The 16,207-nt window shown below is 42.8% G+C and overlaps 1 protein-coding gene across 1 annotated transcript in view; it reads left to right on the top strand.

Moving 5' to 3' along the window:
- Positions 1–16,207, top strand: part of LOC306780014 (synaptotagmin-9-like) — a gene marked incomplete at its 5' end in the record, with an annotated part of 69,070 nt that overhangs the window by 50,997 nt on the left and 1,866 nt on the right. The window contains 3 exons of the mRNA XM_079272179.1: positions 6,629–6,749; positions 6,916–7,087; positions 7,796–7,925. Coding sequence (XP_079128305.1) covers positions 6,629–6,749; positions 6,916–7,087; positions 7,796–7,925 — 423 coding nt within the window. The remainder of the gene's footprint in view (positions 1–6,628; positions 6,750–6,915; positions 7,088–7,795; positions 7,926–16,207) is intronic.

Below are 16,207 nucleotides of genomic sequence, written 5' to 3'. Positions count from 1 at the left end.
GGTTTTCTGCCGGTTTGTGGGAGTGTCTGCCGGTTTGCGTTTGTGGGTGTGTGAGTTCCTGTGCTTGTGCCAGAAATTCATACATGTGTTTCACCTTGGAGACAGCACAAGCTGTAAAGTATCAATGATGATGCAGTGTCAGAGGTGGATTCCGCCTCAGCAACTCGCAGTCACAGAATGTCACAGATCCTGAACAACTGCTCCTGTGTGTAAGTGTGTGTTTGTGTGTGCATATGTGTGAGCGCATGTGTATTTCAATGCTTGCAGGCATGTCGATGCTGACATCCGTGATGAATCAACTCATTTTGTTCAATTAGATTTTCAGCGATTTTCAGCAGAAGACCCAGAGCAGTAGCATCCTAATGTGTGTGTGTGTGTGTGTGTGTGTGTAGCGGCCCATATAGACTGACTTCAATTTATCCTAATCAGCATCAGAAAGAGTAAATATTGATGTCCAAGGGATACAATGATTTTCCAGTTTCAGCAGTAGTGACCTTTAAGTAGGCTTTCTATCTAATTGGTCGCTTCTGACAAAGACTAAGTACAAAATCACTAACATCCTGTGTATTAATCATTGATTGGATGGAATCCTTTTAGACACATCAGATAGTTGTGTTAAAAAGTTATTTAGTTAGTTAGGATTTTTATTGTCATATACATATACACATACACGAAATTTGACTTCTGCATTTAACCCAACCCTGTATATAGGGAGCCTGCAAGGTGTCCATTGAAAATACAAAGCACATTAATTCAGAGAAACAAGAGAGAGTTTATGTTATAATAGTAGAGCTATCGGTACATTTAATGACTTAAACAACTGGAACCACATCTGCCAGTTGTCATTTTCCTTTTAAAATTCCTTGTAGTGATTAAGTATCCAAAATTGGGGGCATATCTATATTCCCAGGGTCTTATATTTCCAAGGTCCTTTGTCAGTTTCCTATATTACAAAAGTCCTATGTTCCCAGGGTCCTATGTTCCCAAAAACCTGTTTCCAGAGTGTTATATTTCCAGGGTCCTACATTCCTAGGGTCTTATGTTCCCAGTTTCATACGTATATATCAAAAGTCCTATCTTCCTAGTGTCTTATGTTCCCATGGACCTATGTTTCCAGGGTCCTATGTTCCCATGGTCCTATATTTACAAGTCCTATGTTCCTTGGATGCTATGTTTACAGGGCCCTATGTTCGAAGGCTCCTTTGTTCCCAGTGTCCTATGTTTCCAAGATCCTATGTTCCTAAGGTACTATGTTTCCAGGATCCTATTTTTCCCAGTTTAATATTCCAACACACATTAAGTAGGTCAAACTTTTTCGGAGGTATAATGTTGTCAGGGACTCATTTTCAGAATCAGAATCAGAAACCGTTTATTGCCATCGTATGTTGAACATACAAGGAATTTGACATGACGGGAGGTGCGTAACATTTAACAACAATCAACAACGAGCAACAATGTAAAGTAGAAACAAATTAAATTTACAGAAAATATAAGATAAAGTGAAATATAATATAAAGTGAAATATAAGATAAAGTGAAATATAAAATAAAGTGAAGTCGAGTGCACAAGCGGTGTAGTGTGAAAGTGTCCAGTGAGATAGAAGGGATGTGCGGGGGAGTGACCGGTGGGAAATTGTCCTGGGGATGACAGAGTCAGTGGGGGTCCCGGGCTCTGTTAATGAGCCCGACTGCCGATGGGAAGAAACTGTTCATGTGTCGTGAGGTCTTGGTCCTGATGGACCTCAGCCTCCTACCAGATGGAAGGGGCACAGGGTGTCCAGGGTGGGAGGGGTCAGCTACAATCCTTCTTGCTCGCTTCAGGCTTATTGAAGAGAACAAGTCCTCGAGGGACGGCAGATTGCAGCCAATCACCCTCTCAGCAGAGCTAATGATGCGCTGCAGTCTGACCTTGTCCTTTGCAGTGGCTGCAGTGTACCAGACCGTGATGGAGGAGCAGAGGATGGACTAAATCAGGGATTCCCAAAGTGGGGTGCGCGCACCCCTGGGGGTGTGTGAGCAGCCTCTAGGGGGTGCGCGAGAGGAAAAGTGTAATGGCGGTCTGATGGTGTAATAATATTAAATATAAAAAAAAAATGTAATTTTAATTTAAAAACTGTCAAGTGGGACATCTGAAGCTATCAGTCGTAAAAGAGGAGGGACAGAGAGAGAGAGAGAGGAATCGGAGGCGAGGGGAACGGAGAGGTGCGTTGGGGAGAGACCGGGAGAAGAAATCGAGCCAGAGTCAGAGGAAGATGAGACGGAGGAGACCGAAAAGGAGGAAGGGATAGCACAGACAAATCGGGAGCACATCAGCCCATCGCGGAGTCAAGGTGAAAAAGAGGAAACGAGAGTGAGCATCAGACTGGGAAAAAAAGAGGAAATATGATGAAAAGTATCTGTGTCTGGGCTTCACTTGGATTGGCAACGCAGATTCCCCAAAGCCACAGTGCGTGGTGTGCAGTGAGGTTCTGGCTAACAGTCTAAAGCTCTTATTTACGTTGCCACCTGAACACCAAGCATGCCAGTGCAAGTCAAAAGCCCCTTACATTGTTTATATCGAAATTGGAGGAGTTACAAAACAGCCAAAAACAACTGGAGTCTCATTCATGTGTTGGGTCTATAAATGACGCACTACGGGCTTCATATCTGGTTACAGAATAGCGAGAAAGGGGCTACCGCACACAATCGCCGAAGACGTGAGCTCGCCAGCTGCCAGAGAGATGGTGGAATGTATGATTGGGGAGAAAGAAGCAAAAAAGTTGGACACGATCCCGGTGTCCAACAACACTGTGTCGCGCCGCATCGATGCTTTGTCCGAAGACATCCTGGCTACATTAGTCGCTCATTAATTGTAAATTAAATGTGATAATCTGCCTCTGAGCCTGTGCGTGTGTGCTCGCCATCCGTATTGCTCTTTAAAAGTGACGCCTTGTGTCACTGAAAGTTATTGAAACTTTGTTGCATTGTTTCAGGGCGTTTTCACACCTTCAGTTCGTTTGCTTTGTTGCAGTTGCTCCTTTGTTCGGTTTGTGTTCACACTGCAACATTTAACAGCGGACTAAATCTTGTAAACAAATGCCACGCGCGAGCAAACTGTTCTCTCATTGGTCCGATTCTTATGCGGCTATGAAGGCTTAAAAGGCTCTGTTGCTTCTTTTTTTTTTTTTTTATTAAGGGGGGGGGGGGTGCGCGAACCCGGTCGGGATGTAGAAGGCGGTGCGCGGCCTAAAAAGTTTGGGAACCGCTGGACTAAATGATGGCTGTGTAGAAATGCACCAACATTGTCTTTGGCAGGTTGAATTTCTTCAGCTGCCTCAAGAAGTACATCCTCTGCTGAGCCTTCTTGGTGATGTTCAGCTCCCACTTGAGGTCCTGGGATATGATGGAGTCCAGGAAGAGGAAGGACTCCACCACGTCGACGGGGACCCACACAGGGTGATAGGGGCTGGTGGGGCTACGTTCTTCCTGAAATCCACAACCATCTCCACTGTCTTTAGAGCGTTGAGCTCTAGGTTGTTCAGACCGCACCAGGTCACCAGATGGTCAGTCTCCCACCTGTAGGCGGACTCATCCCCACCAGAGATGAGTCCAATGAGGGTGGTGTCATCCGTGAACTTCAGGAGCTTGACGGACTGGTGACTGGAGGTGCAGCTGTTGGTGTACAGGGAGAAGAGAAGAGGGGAAAGAACGCAGCCTTGGGGGGAACCGGTGCTGATGGTCCTGGAGGATGAGACGTGCTTTCCCAGCTTCACATGCTGCTTCCTGTCTGACAGGAAGTCTGTGATCCACTTGCAGGTGGAGTCGGGCACCTGCAGCTGGGAGAGCTTATCATGCATGCAGCTAGGGTGCTATTCAACTTCATGCTACGTTCCATTTGATGAGCAGCTGATAGCACGTCATATTGAGAGAATAGAGCTGGAGAACATCTTTTACAGGTTTCCATTTTGCGCTATAGATCTGGGGAACAAGCCAGTTGTAATTCCAAGCTTTTCAAAAACATACTTATTTGAGCCCAAACCACTATCTTTTCCTAAACCTAAAAAATGTGTTCCCTAAACCTAAGTGACACCAAGGGGTACCCAGTGTGTTTAAAAGGGATGCTAAGGGGTCCTGACCAAGCATTTGTATGTGACAAGTTGGGACTGAGAACAGGTTTGGGGAACATAGGACCTTGGGAACAAAGGACCCTGGGAGAGAACATGTAAAGCTTAGGTACATAGGACTTTGGGAGAGAACATGTAGAACTGGGGATCATAGGACCCTTTGTCATGTTCCCATTATGTGACTCATAAATCTGGGGAACATAGGAGCCTGGGAACATAGGAGTGACCCCTCCAAATATGTTGTACTATTTTGGCTGTTTTCACTTCTTATTTAAGATTCTGTAACAGGGAGGTCTGTGTCAGCCCAACGTGTGGGAGAAAGCGTAAAACTAGAGATCAGTTTTCTCTGTTAGAAACCTTGTTTAGGCCTTTGCCTCATGAACGCACCACTCGCTCTGACACCATCACATGTTATTTTCAGATGTGTTAATTGGGAAAAGAGCTTGGCATGTGCATGAATGGATAAGTTGTGAAAGCAGGGATATTCTCAAAGGAAGACAGGAGTAATTTCAATCTGATGGCAGACACCACAAATGTATACAAATACTGACTTAAAGATGCAACAAATCCAAAACCAGCTTGCATATCATTTAAATGATAAAGACAAGACTTCCTGTGATAGAAAAACATAATGATTAATGATGAGTCATGCTGTTGCGGCATGTTGCAGATGTGATTAAAAAGGATTCCATGTTTTTTTTTTTTTCTACCGGAGGTGTCACAGGCATGATCCATATCCGAGGTGCAAAGACTTGTATAACATGTTATAATGTGCCTTCTGTTGAATCTACCCATTGATGTTTGGGGATTTGACTCAACTGTTACCTTACCCTTACTAAACCTTAACTTACTTTGATTTAATTGACGATCCTGTCGTTTTTCTCAAGCTTAACATTACAAACCCAATGTCTAACACTCTTTGCTTACTTGCAAGCTAAGCTGTTCTCTTTTATTCTAAATGTGTCTGTCTGTGTTTGGCATTTGCTGAGATTTTGACAAGCAAGGGAAAACCTTGTTTCAGCTTGTATGTTAAGTTAATGAGCTTAATGTAGGGCTGCACGATGCATTGTTCAGCATTGACACTGCGATAAACCTATGCACAATAACGACATCGGAGGACGTACTATGTCGTCAAATGAACAGAAACATAAAAGGAAAACTCCATTCTCTATTTCCCATTAATTACCTACAGTATATCAATGGATGGGGTTTGTTTCTGCCTGGGGGAATCAACTTGGTGAGTAAGGGATGTCCTCTCATTGTGGGGGGGATCCTCTCCGTGACGAGTGCATTTCCCCATAGCAGTGCACCGCCACCAGATTTAGTTCGGCTTCGGAAAGGCCGGGGGCTAAAGGTGGATATGGGCTCCATCCGTGAACGTTACAGGACCTCTCACCCGGGGCCGTGGACTGTAGTAATCATTGCGCCCTCTCTCCCTGCGTGGATGGACCCCTTCTCGTTGACCATGCTTTGTGGGTGTGACTTTTTTGCTGTCATCACTGTCGTGGAGAAACTCGGGTGAACAGACTGAGATCGAGGCGTTTAGCTCAATTCAAGCAATAACATTTATTTGTAACAGAAGTATTATGTCCAGCAGTTAAACGTGCACGGACCTAGAAATGTTCACTCTGTAGGAGCGAATGAAAAGCTAAAAAGGCGATTAGACAGAGTGCGCATGCGGTGTATAGGTTCTCCCTTCTGGAAGCCTATTGGTTAAAGCAAAGTTGCAGGCGGAGCTGTGTTTAGCTGAACAGCGGCCTGGTTGGAGCGCTAGGCATTTCCGCCCACACTGGCTCATGTCCGGGACCGCCTCCTCTGCATCATCAGTGTGTGTGCATGTTGTTAACACTCGAGGTGCCGAAAGGGTGCAATTCTAAGCTATTTCGAAGTCTCTGTGTGAATAGATAAGATAACTCTTCTCCTTACTCTAAGATGGCGGACTTCCGCCCTATTCTGGTGGTTTAAGCAAGTGTTTCTTTTCAGGGCCACTGTATCTGTTTCTATCGTGCGAGCAGGCGCCGGAATGCCCTGCTCGGAGTATTTGACCTACTTACATGTGACCTCACAACTCCGCAATATAAGCATACAAGTATAGCGCATATTATTTACATGATTTATTATTACATCACCATTCATATCTATACAACTAATGTGTTTGTTTAGTTGTTTACGAGATCACAAAATGTTGCCTTCAAAAGTGCACCAGACTGAAGCATTTATCCTCTTTTTTTCCCAACAATATCATCCAGCCCTAGTTTGGTGCCTCTTTTTGACCACTTGTGGCAATGCTTTTGCAAGGGCGTTCATTATTTGTTTGTATCTCATGCACACATATGTCCATGTGAGCACGGCCACGCAATACACTTTGTTGCCGTCAGTTTCAGCCTATTCCAGTGGCCAACTGTGCAGCAACTATAAAGTCCCCTGCAGCCCAAAAAATATTTTCCCATCACTTCCTGTATTTAAAATATTGATAGTAGGAGAACAAGCAGTATTAATACATGAATGTATTATATTTCTTTACAGGACAATGTGGACCTAGGAGAGCTGATGTTCTCATTGTGCTATCTCCCCACGGCTGGCAGGCTCACCATCACCATGATCAAAGCCAGAAATCTCAAAGCCATGGACATCACTGGAGCTTCAGGTGAGTGCTGATTGACAAAGCAGTGATTCCACTGAGATCTGGTCGAGTCAGATGTACACACCAGACATTCAAGTGGTTAGTCAATGTAATATTTTGTTTAATGGCTTAATGGCGCCAAGACATTTTGGCGTCCATCACGAACTTGCCACGTGTTACTTCTCTACAGATCCATACGTGAAAGTGTCCCTGATGTGTGAAGGCCGGAGGCTAAAGAAGAGGAAGACGTCAACCAAGCGTAACACTCTGAACCCTGTGTACAATGAAGCCATTGTGTTCGATGTTCCTCCTGAGAACATCGACCAGATCAGCCTGCTCATAGCTGTCATGGACTATGATCGGTTAGTGAGTTAACTACGTACAGTGCCTTTTTCAGGTGGAAAAAAATTGGTGGAAAACACTGTGGATGCAGAATTGACAAAAATGAAATTTAAATGAAAATGTATGCCTTTATTGCACTGCATTGCAGGGTTTTTGGGGGGTTGGTTTGTTGGACTTTCTGGATGGCATTCATCATATTTTAACAACTCTAGAGGCATCCAAGAGTGTTTTTTTTACAAACATGTATTCACTTATGAACTTGTAAATTAACCATCTTAAGTATTAATTGTTTTTTTATTTTCAGAATTGCAGGAAAAACAATACATTTGACACCAGTATGATTATGTTTTGTATCATCTTCGAAAATAAATGATACCGTTGACTTTCATTCTTGCAGGACATTTGTGAACCAAGTTTCAGTTAGATTTATGAGAACATTTTTTTTACTCTACATAGCATGACCGGCCTTGTATCAAATTATAGAGAGATAGTTACTTTATTAATCCCGCAAGGGGAAATTGTTTTGCTGTATTGAAAATGAACATGTTTATGACCCATGTTATGCATGTTGAGCATACTAATCTCTAAGTTGCTCAGTATCACTTAAACTTTTTCTGCCCTAAATAACCTGTCGCCTTGACCTACAGTATGTATATGTGTTTCATCCACAGTACATTTACTGATGCAACATTTTTGAGTCTCCATGTGTTGTTGTTTCTGTCCTGCAGGGTCGGACATAATGAAGTGATCGGGGTGTGCAGGGTGGGCAACGAGGCGGAGAGCCTGGGGCGAGACCACTGGAACGAGATGCTGTCATACCCGCGGAAACCCATTGCACACTGGCACCCACTCGTAGAGGTATGGGCTGCTTGTGTATACAGCAGGTAGAATACGGTCCTATAAATGTTTTAATCTGTGCTTTCAAAGTAAGACTCGAAGCATCACCTAAACAGTCTACAGACATGCTAGCACCTGTGTGAGGCTGTACTCTTGAACACTAATGCTTTGAGTTATATGCCAATGCTAACATGCTAACGATAACAATGCTAACATACTGATGTTCAGCAGGTATAACGTTAACATGTTCAATGTGTTAGTCTAGCACAGGGGTGTCCAAACTACGGCCCGCGGGCCAAGTACGGCCCGCGGCCCATTTTTAATTGGCCCGCAGCAACTTCTAAAAATATAATGTAATATGGCCCACACTTGAAACTTGCGCTTGACTGTATTTTACTTCTTAGTTTCACCACTAGGTGGAGATACTGTGTTGAACAAGGCAGCTTCTCCACAAAATAAGAGCAATCAAAGAAACGTTTAGCCCCGGATGATGACACGTCCTACACTGGTGCCGAGCGAGAACAGAAAGTTAAATGGCAGTGAGCTCAATAAGAGTATTTTTTTCCGTGCAATCAAAACACAAGAAAAAGTCACAATAGCAGCCACGAGGTAGCTCAACTCATTGCCCGCCACGGGAAACCTTTCTCAGATGGTGACTTCATAAAACAGTGCCTCACTAAAGTCACAAGTGCCCGGAATAAATGCAGGAATTCAACAACGTTAGCGTGACCAGAAACACAGTTGTGCGGTGAATCGAAGACTTGTCAGCTAACCTAAACCATCAAGTGTCAGATAAAGCTCGTGCTTTTGCTTTTTACTCCATTGCATATGATGAGAGCACAGATGCCACAGACACCGCACAGCTGTTAATTTGTTTGCGGGGAGTTGACGATCATTTCTGCATTAGGAGCTGCTTGATTTTAGGAGTCTAAAGAGCACAACAACAGGTAAGGACATGTTTGAAGCTGTGTCAGATGCAATTGACAAGATGGGACAAGCTGTGTGGAGTTATAACAGATTGGGCTCCAGCTATGAAAGGCGAGCGCAAGAGAGCGGAGGTGAGGCTATTAAAATGCAGCGTATCACCCACCAAGAAGCCCTCTGTGCTAAGACAGTCCAGCTTGGCGATGTGATGAACACGGTTGTGAAAACTGTCAACATAATTCGAGCACGAGGGCACGCTACGCAACTTCAATGTTGCGCACTTCCCCACGCAGTCCGAAGTCAAATGTGCTTTTCCAAAGGCCAACCTTTCTGCTAAAAGGGGGAAATACCGTGTCCGTGATAACGTCTCTCATGACAGAACTCAGTCAGTGCTTACGTGGCGGCTGGTCAATAGAGGGCGATAGGGCGCCGCCCCACCTTGAGCCACAACAAATAAAATAAAATGAATAATAATAATAATAAACTATACAAATTGTCAATATTCGTGTTTTTGAAATATGGAATCACCCAGTAATATGTGTAAAATATTATATCTGCGGTAAATATATGCTTTTCCTGCATGTCCTCTCTGCGTGTGCACGTCTCAGCAGCTCTGGGGCGCTGGAGAAACTGCCCAAAAGAGCAGTGAAGCAGTTTAGCTGATTAAAGATATAAATGTGTGACATACAATTTAGCCAATCAGCGCCCTCAAATAGATTCAGCTTGGAGCAGAATCGATTCTGCCCCAAGCTGCGCGTTCCCGTCCGGACGAGTCTCTACAGGCGGGCGGGAGCTCCAGCGCGAGCACTACTCCTCCAAGACCCGTTTGAGAGGAGAACTTTGAGGAGAAACTGCAGTGCTGATATCAGATCAGCCTGACCTCACAATCAGACAGCAGACTAGCAGGAAAGGGAAGCAGTACATGCGAAGCTACTAGCTGTAAATAAGATGTCCTGACGTGTTTGTCAAAGTGTTATTTTCTGCTTTTTTTCATGTTGGAATACATGTTAAATATTTAACTGCAAAGTAGCAATACATGTTTGATACCTTAATTTATTTAGCATTAAATCATACAGGGATGTTTGCTGAAATTGATTGGATGTGGCACAGCCCTACCTAGAACATGTTCCACCAGCTGCCATGGCTTTCAATATGTTTCTCTCATTGAGAGAGACATCGAGCTGTTCTCAACTCCCTTCTATTTGAATAATGAGTCTGTTCGGCTCAACATACGTGAGCAAACATCTCTGTTAAATCTGAACAAAAGCACATTGAGAACCAAATTTGATTGATTTTGCTCACTTTAACACACTAGGGGTGAGGCGATCGGACCTGAGTGGCCCAGCCCTTGGTATATTTTTCTGTATGTGGCCCTCAGTGAAAAAGTTTGGACACCCCTGGTCTAGCATGTCAGAATGCTAGCATTTGCTGATTAACACAAAGTACAGTTGAGGCTGATGAGGATGTCACAAGTCTAGCTAGTTATTTGTTCATAAAATAAAGTATTGGCCAAATTAAAACATTAGACCTGGTGATGGCGCTATATCAAAATTTTGAGATTATCAAAATGAAACAATTCACCCAAAGGGAAACCTGTATATCAAGACATTTTACACAAATATCAACCTCATGGTGGAGCCAGAGGATAAAACAGGGGATCCACAAATGCAGGAGGATTTATCCTCTGGTGACCATGACTGTATGTTAAAGATATACTATGCAGCATTTCTTGCTTACTGTTTGTAAACACAACATTTGAAACAGACACGCAGACCTGAAGCCCTACATTTATTTTTAAAAGTCCCAAACTCACCTGCCCCTTGTTATTGGCTGGGGGTTACATTACCATTGCCCAAAGGTTGATGCCGAGAAACACCCCGAACACAGCAAAATAACAGTAAACAATAAATACAGGCAGAGGGCAAGTTCTCTCCAGATACAGACACCGCCACACACTTCAACTGGGTCATAAGTGATGACTGAAAGAGATTTTTTTTTTTTATTCGTCGATACATTCATTTTTAAGAAATTCTTGCCTTTAAAGGTTTTGGACCAATCCATCCAATAGTAGTCAAGAAATGTTACTAAGAAACAAAAATAACAATCCCATGGTGGTCAGTCTTCATCTTTAGTTCATCTTATGGACAACATGAATGTTTAATTTGATGATAAACCATCTTGGAGTTGTTTGTCTGGACCAAAGTGGTGGAGCAAATCGACCAGGGGCCACTGGCATGACTTAACATTTGGTATACAGTCAACATTAGGTCAGAATGACTTTCTCGTTGAATGGCCATTCACTGCCGATGGAAAAAAACATTAGATTACCTAGAGGTGAAGAGCCTTTGATGTATGCTATGCAATGGGTTTGTCTTCATATATCAGTGGGCTGGTCCCTCAGACGCAGGCTAAGTGAGCCAAAATATTCAAGCAAAAACATACTTGTGTAGGAATATTTAAAGAATAAATACACAAAAGGTGAGTAGAGCACAGTAGAGTACAGTGGAGTAGAGATGAAGAGTCTTCATTCAAAACAGAAAAAGACATCAGAAACATGAATGAAGAGACTCCTAAATGACTCTTGTATTTTCACCACGTTGTGCATTTCGTTTTTTAGGTCCAGTGAGAAAAAAAAGAAACAATTACATAACAGAAATAATACACAACACGTGGCCCACCACGTCATTTTATGTGGCCCACGAATCCGCCAGCAAAAAAAAAAAAAAGTTACATTTTTTATTTTTTTCTTATTTTTTTTTAAGTTAGACTTGATAATAAAAATATCCCCATAGTCGAAGTTATGAGATAGAAAGTCGAAGTTATGAGATAGAAAGTCGAAGTTATGAGATAGAAAGTCATAATGATGACTTTGGCTGGTTACTGTACATTTGAAATGGAAATGTATTGGACATTGAAGACTACTTTAAACGTGGCTTTAAAACACATTAAATACTTCATGTGGGATTGTGCAAACGCACCCTTGAAAGGATTTTAAGCATTGAACAAAGTTATTATAATAACTTGTGTTTGATATTTGTCTTTGATATTTTCTTTAATAGTTTGATCTTTGATAGAGTAATGTGGGTTTCTTAACCCTCAATTAAAAGGATTTAAGTTATAATAACAGAAATGTGCTTAAATATATGTTTACATTTATATAACTGCATGTACAATATTTTTACACTTGAATAAACAATAATCAAATGCAGAGACAGTTATTTACCTATATGTTAGGAGTAGTTACATTTACACAGTCTTACATTTACAACCGGCCCTTTGAGGCCGACCGTGATGCTGATGTGGCCCGGAGTGAAGATGAGTTTGACATCCCTGGCCTACACAGAGAGAGAGAGAGCGAGAGAGAAAGAGAGAGAGAGAGAGAGAGAGAGAGACATACACACACACACACACACACAGACAGAGAGGTGGCTATATTCACTGAGCTGTTTCTATTTCTGAATCCCCTGCCCACATTCCTTATAAAAAAAACTAAAACAGATGCTGGACTGATTCATGTAAATTCATGTTGAGTTGTCAACCCTAAATCTATTTGTATTCAGCTGAACGAGTCAGAAGATAAAATGCTTTAAAATGGATTGCTGTCTGGATAAATGTGAGGTCTGTCATCACCTATGGAACGTCAGCCTCCACCGGCTCATACGTGTCTTCAGCTCTATGAAGAGATGTGTTGGCATCTTTAATATTCCTGAGTAATGGACACTAGCTAGCTTGTTAGCTGTTTAACATAAGTCGTCATGAGGACCATTGACACAAATCCTCTGTAGACATCATTATTTCCACCAGAGGAGGCCTGACGATGCTCATTATGAGCAGTATTATTCCACCTCTAATGAACATGTCTGACTTTTCTCAGCCACCCTAATGACATTTCCATCTAAAATCAGGCCAGCTGATGTCTAATGAGTATCTATTTTGATTGCTTTACCATTCAGATCACTTACTTAACCTATGCGTGCTGCTTTTCCCAAGTGATACCGACGCTTTAGAACGATGGCTGCGACACGTATTTCACTGAACAGGGAAATTTGAGCTCAGGCTACATCAAATCCCTTGTGATAAGAATAATACATAAAAAAGAAACCCAGTTTCCCAGTCCATTTTCAGAATCCAGAACTTGTACCTTACAACCTCACAAAAACTATACAAAACTAGAGTCCATTTAAGATGGGATCACACCAGCATGTAGCATGATTTGGCATGATTTGGCATGCCGGGCTATGTTACAGTTACAGTTACCATTGGTATGAGCGCAGTGCAGTACGCCGGTGATTGGCCAGCCAGTGGGGCACACACTATCAACTCCATATAAGACATGAGAAGTGGACGCAGTGTCGTGACGTCACCCTTTGGTTTGTGAACTATCGTTTTGAAGCCTCAAGTTCGGCATTTTGGCCGTCGCCGTATTGGTATTTTGCAAGACGCCGCCCTAAAGCATACACTGTTTTATCGTCAATTTTACTCTAAAAGGACCATCATTTACGAAATGAACATCATGCTGTATTGAAGGAAGACGACTTGAAACTAGCAATTGAGACCATGAAGTTGTTTACAATGTTGACTGAGGTAACAACTCAAGTGAGAAGTAAGGTTATTTTCTCATAGATTTCCATTCAATCTGATTTATTTTTGCAACCCGATTAGTTGCCCCCTACTGGTCAATAAAGAGAATGCAGTCTTAAGACACTTCCACATTGGCTTCACTTGTCAGTGCAGCATGGCCCTTCATTCACATTCACTAAAAGGCACACGCTATACAACACAGCACAGAAAAGCTTGAACACATAGTGTCTTCATTCTCTGCTCAGGTAGACATTACTCCATTGTATCTTTACATCACAAATAGTTTGCTGCTATATTAATGCTCCTTATAGAGAACCTTTGAACAAAAGATACACCATTGCTTTTCTCGGTAGAAAACCAGAACTTGTAAAGAAATTGAGAGCTTTTTTAAAACGATGGATATGAGGATGTTTCAACAACAACTTGTACTCTTCAGGTATCATAATGTCATGCATGATAACATTTATGAGCAATGTGAACTATGAACTTTACAAATAACTCCTCTGGAAAAAAATAAGCTACAGTTGGAGGATGAAAGTTGGTCTTAACATTTCTGACCAATAGGTCAGCAGGTTTGTTATAGGTTTTGTTATGTTACAGAGGCGCCGCTTTAAGCCGAGAAGTAAATTAAGTGTTAGCTGTCACACTGCGTCTACCGGAGGAGTTGCAGTGGAGGTCAGTGACCCTGACATCGGCAATGACGGTGAAGCTAGAGGAAGAGCTCTCACGCTGTCTCTAGGGTCACTTGTGTAGCACCAAAACACACACACAAAGGCAGGTTTTGTCAGACACTCTCCAGTAGCCACGGCTTATCTGAGGCCATTAGCAGCAGCACTGGACTACAGCAGCACGACCAGAGATCCAGACTAATGGCTTATTTGTGTTTTCTTAAAAGATCCACACGGAAGTCCCGAGGGAACCAGGCCCGCTGGATACGTCACACGCACACACAATTATTACAAATAAAGTATTGAGACATAAAGACCAATAGATTATTTCAACATGCAACATCCGTGTCTCTCTGTCTGACACACACATGCACACTCAGTTTCCTTATGCACTTTAGGCTGTAAAGGCTTTTCTGAAGTGTTGGAGTGAGCCTCACTGACCCTCTGACCACAGTCTGAGAGCATCTCTTCAGCCACGACTGTAAACACACACACACACACACACACACACACATACCAGGACCAACAACAAGATGCTGTTTAATTCCCCAGAGTGGTTTCAAGCCAGTTCTGATGTTATTGAGCGGAAAGCAAAGGGAACGAAGAATGCAGAAAGCTCATGTTGGCTCCACTTTGTCACAGGAACAAGCAGTTGGGTAAGACGAGAGGCACACTGCAGGGGGCGCTCTGGTGAAGCGTGGTTAATGTGTTTGAAAGCCAACGGTGAGCTGATACCTCCCCAGTTTTTCAGTCTCACAGTGGCTCTGGCTCAAATGTATCGCCATGGAAACGTGTTCGCTCAACCTGCTTCAAGGCAGGTTGAATTCAGATCAGTTGAAAGTCATATCGACGAATATAGAATCTACAAAAGGATGTATTTATTTCGCAGCCTTTCTGGCATTTAAACTGTCCGGCTACACCAGAAATTTCACAGTAAATTGTTGACCAATAGCGAGTCGTCTTGACAGAGCTGACCTTCGAGGGAGCGAAAGAAAGTCCAATATGGTGGACGCCGTCTTAGCTTATCAGCTAACCTCCTCCGTCCACTTCTCCACGAAAAGAAGGAGTCTTTTCGAATTAACTGTGTGAAATGATTGCCTCATTTTGAGATAACGAGATTGCTGACTGACAATTAGCATGCACTTAGCACGATTGGCAGCCCCGCAAGCCTTTTCTCCCTCATCGATGAAAGCGTTGACAAAGCATGTAATTATCAGAAGGCTAAGCTTATTTTCTGCAAAAATCAAGTGGAAAAATCCCATTGGCTTTTTTTGTAGAGGGAACAGTGCGATGCTAATTCCTGTAGTTAGCCTACAAAAATAGGTCATTCCTGCAGCACTGTAGAACCTCCTTGCATGTTGTTTACCGGTGGATTCATTTTTTGGGATTCAGTTTCCTCCATAGATGTTCAACTGCAATTTTTCAATTTCATAGCAGGTTTTAGCCACAAACGTAGTCATCGTGGTGTCACCCATTGGTTTGTGGCCTGCCGTTTTGATTCCTCGAGTTCAGCGATTTCGCCGTAGCCATCTTGGTTTGCGGTCGTCGCCATGTTGTTTGTTTTTCAGCCAATGTAAAGAAGTTACCATATTCAGAATGGGGAGGAGTGACTTAAAGACACCGCGCCGTATATGGCTCTGGTAGAAGCAGCGACCTGTCAATCACAGTAAGCCCGCCCTAAAGCATACTCTGCTTTATGGTCTATTTTAATCTAAACTGGACCATAATTTACTCAATGATCATCATGCTGTATTGAAGATGACTTTAAACGAGAGATTGAGACCATAAACACATGTTCACAATGTTTACTGAGGGAATAAATCAAGTGAGAATTAAAGTAATTTTCTCATAGACTTCTATACAATCTGACTTCTTTTTGCAACCAGAGGAGTCATCCCCTGCTGGTCAGTGGAGAATGCAAGTTTTAAGACACTTCACATTGGCTTAATTCGGCAGAACCGGATGTTGCTGCCTGGTTTTAACAGATAACTTTGTTACTTTGTATCCGTAACAAGTTGCATGTCGGCGGAAGTGATCCCTCGGTGACCGTGTCGCTAAGCAACCATGAAACACATTGGTCTTTTTTTTCTCCACTCCGCATCTGATGTCGTAGGAGTGGTAATTATAGTA

The sequence above is a fragment of the Melanostigma gelatinosum genome, assembly GCF_949748355.1.
Source record: "Melanostigma gelatinosum genome assembly, chromosome: 1".
Taxonomy (NCBI): Eukaryota; Metazoa; Chordata; class Actinopteri; order Perciformes; family Zoarcidae; genus Melanostigma; species Melanostigma gelatinosum.
Note: the sequence above shows the minus strand (reverse complement) of the source record. Positions and strands in the feature narration are given on the sequence as shown.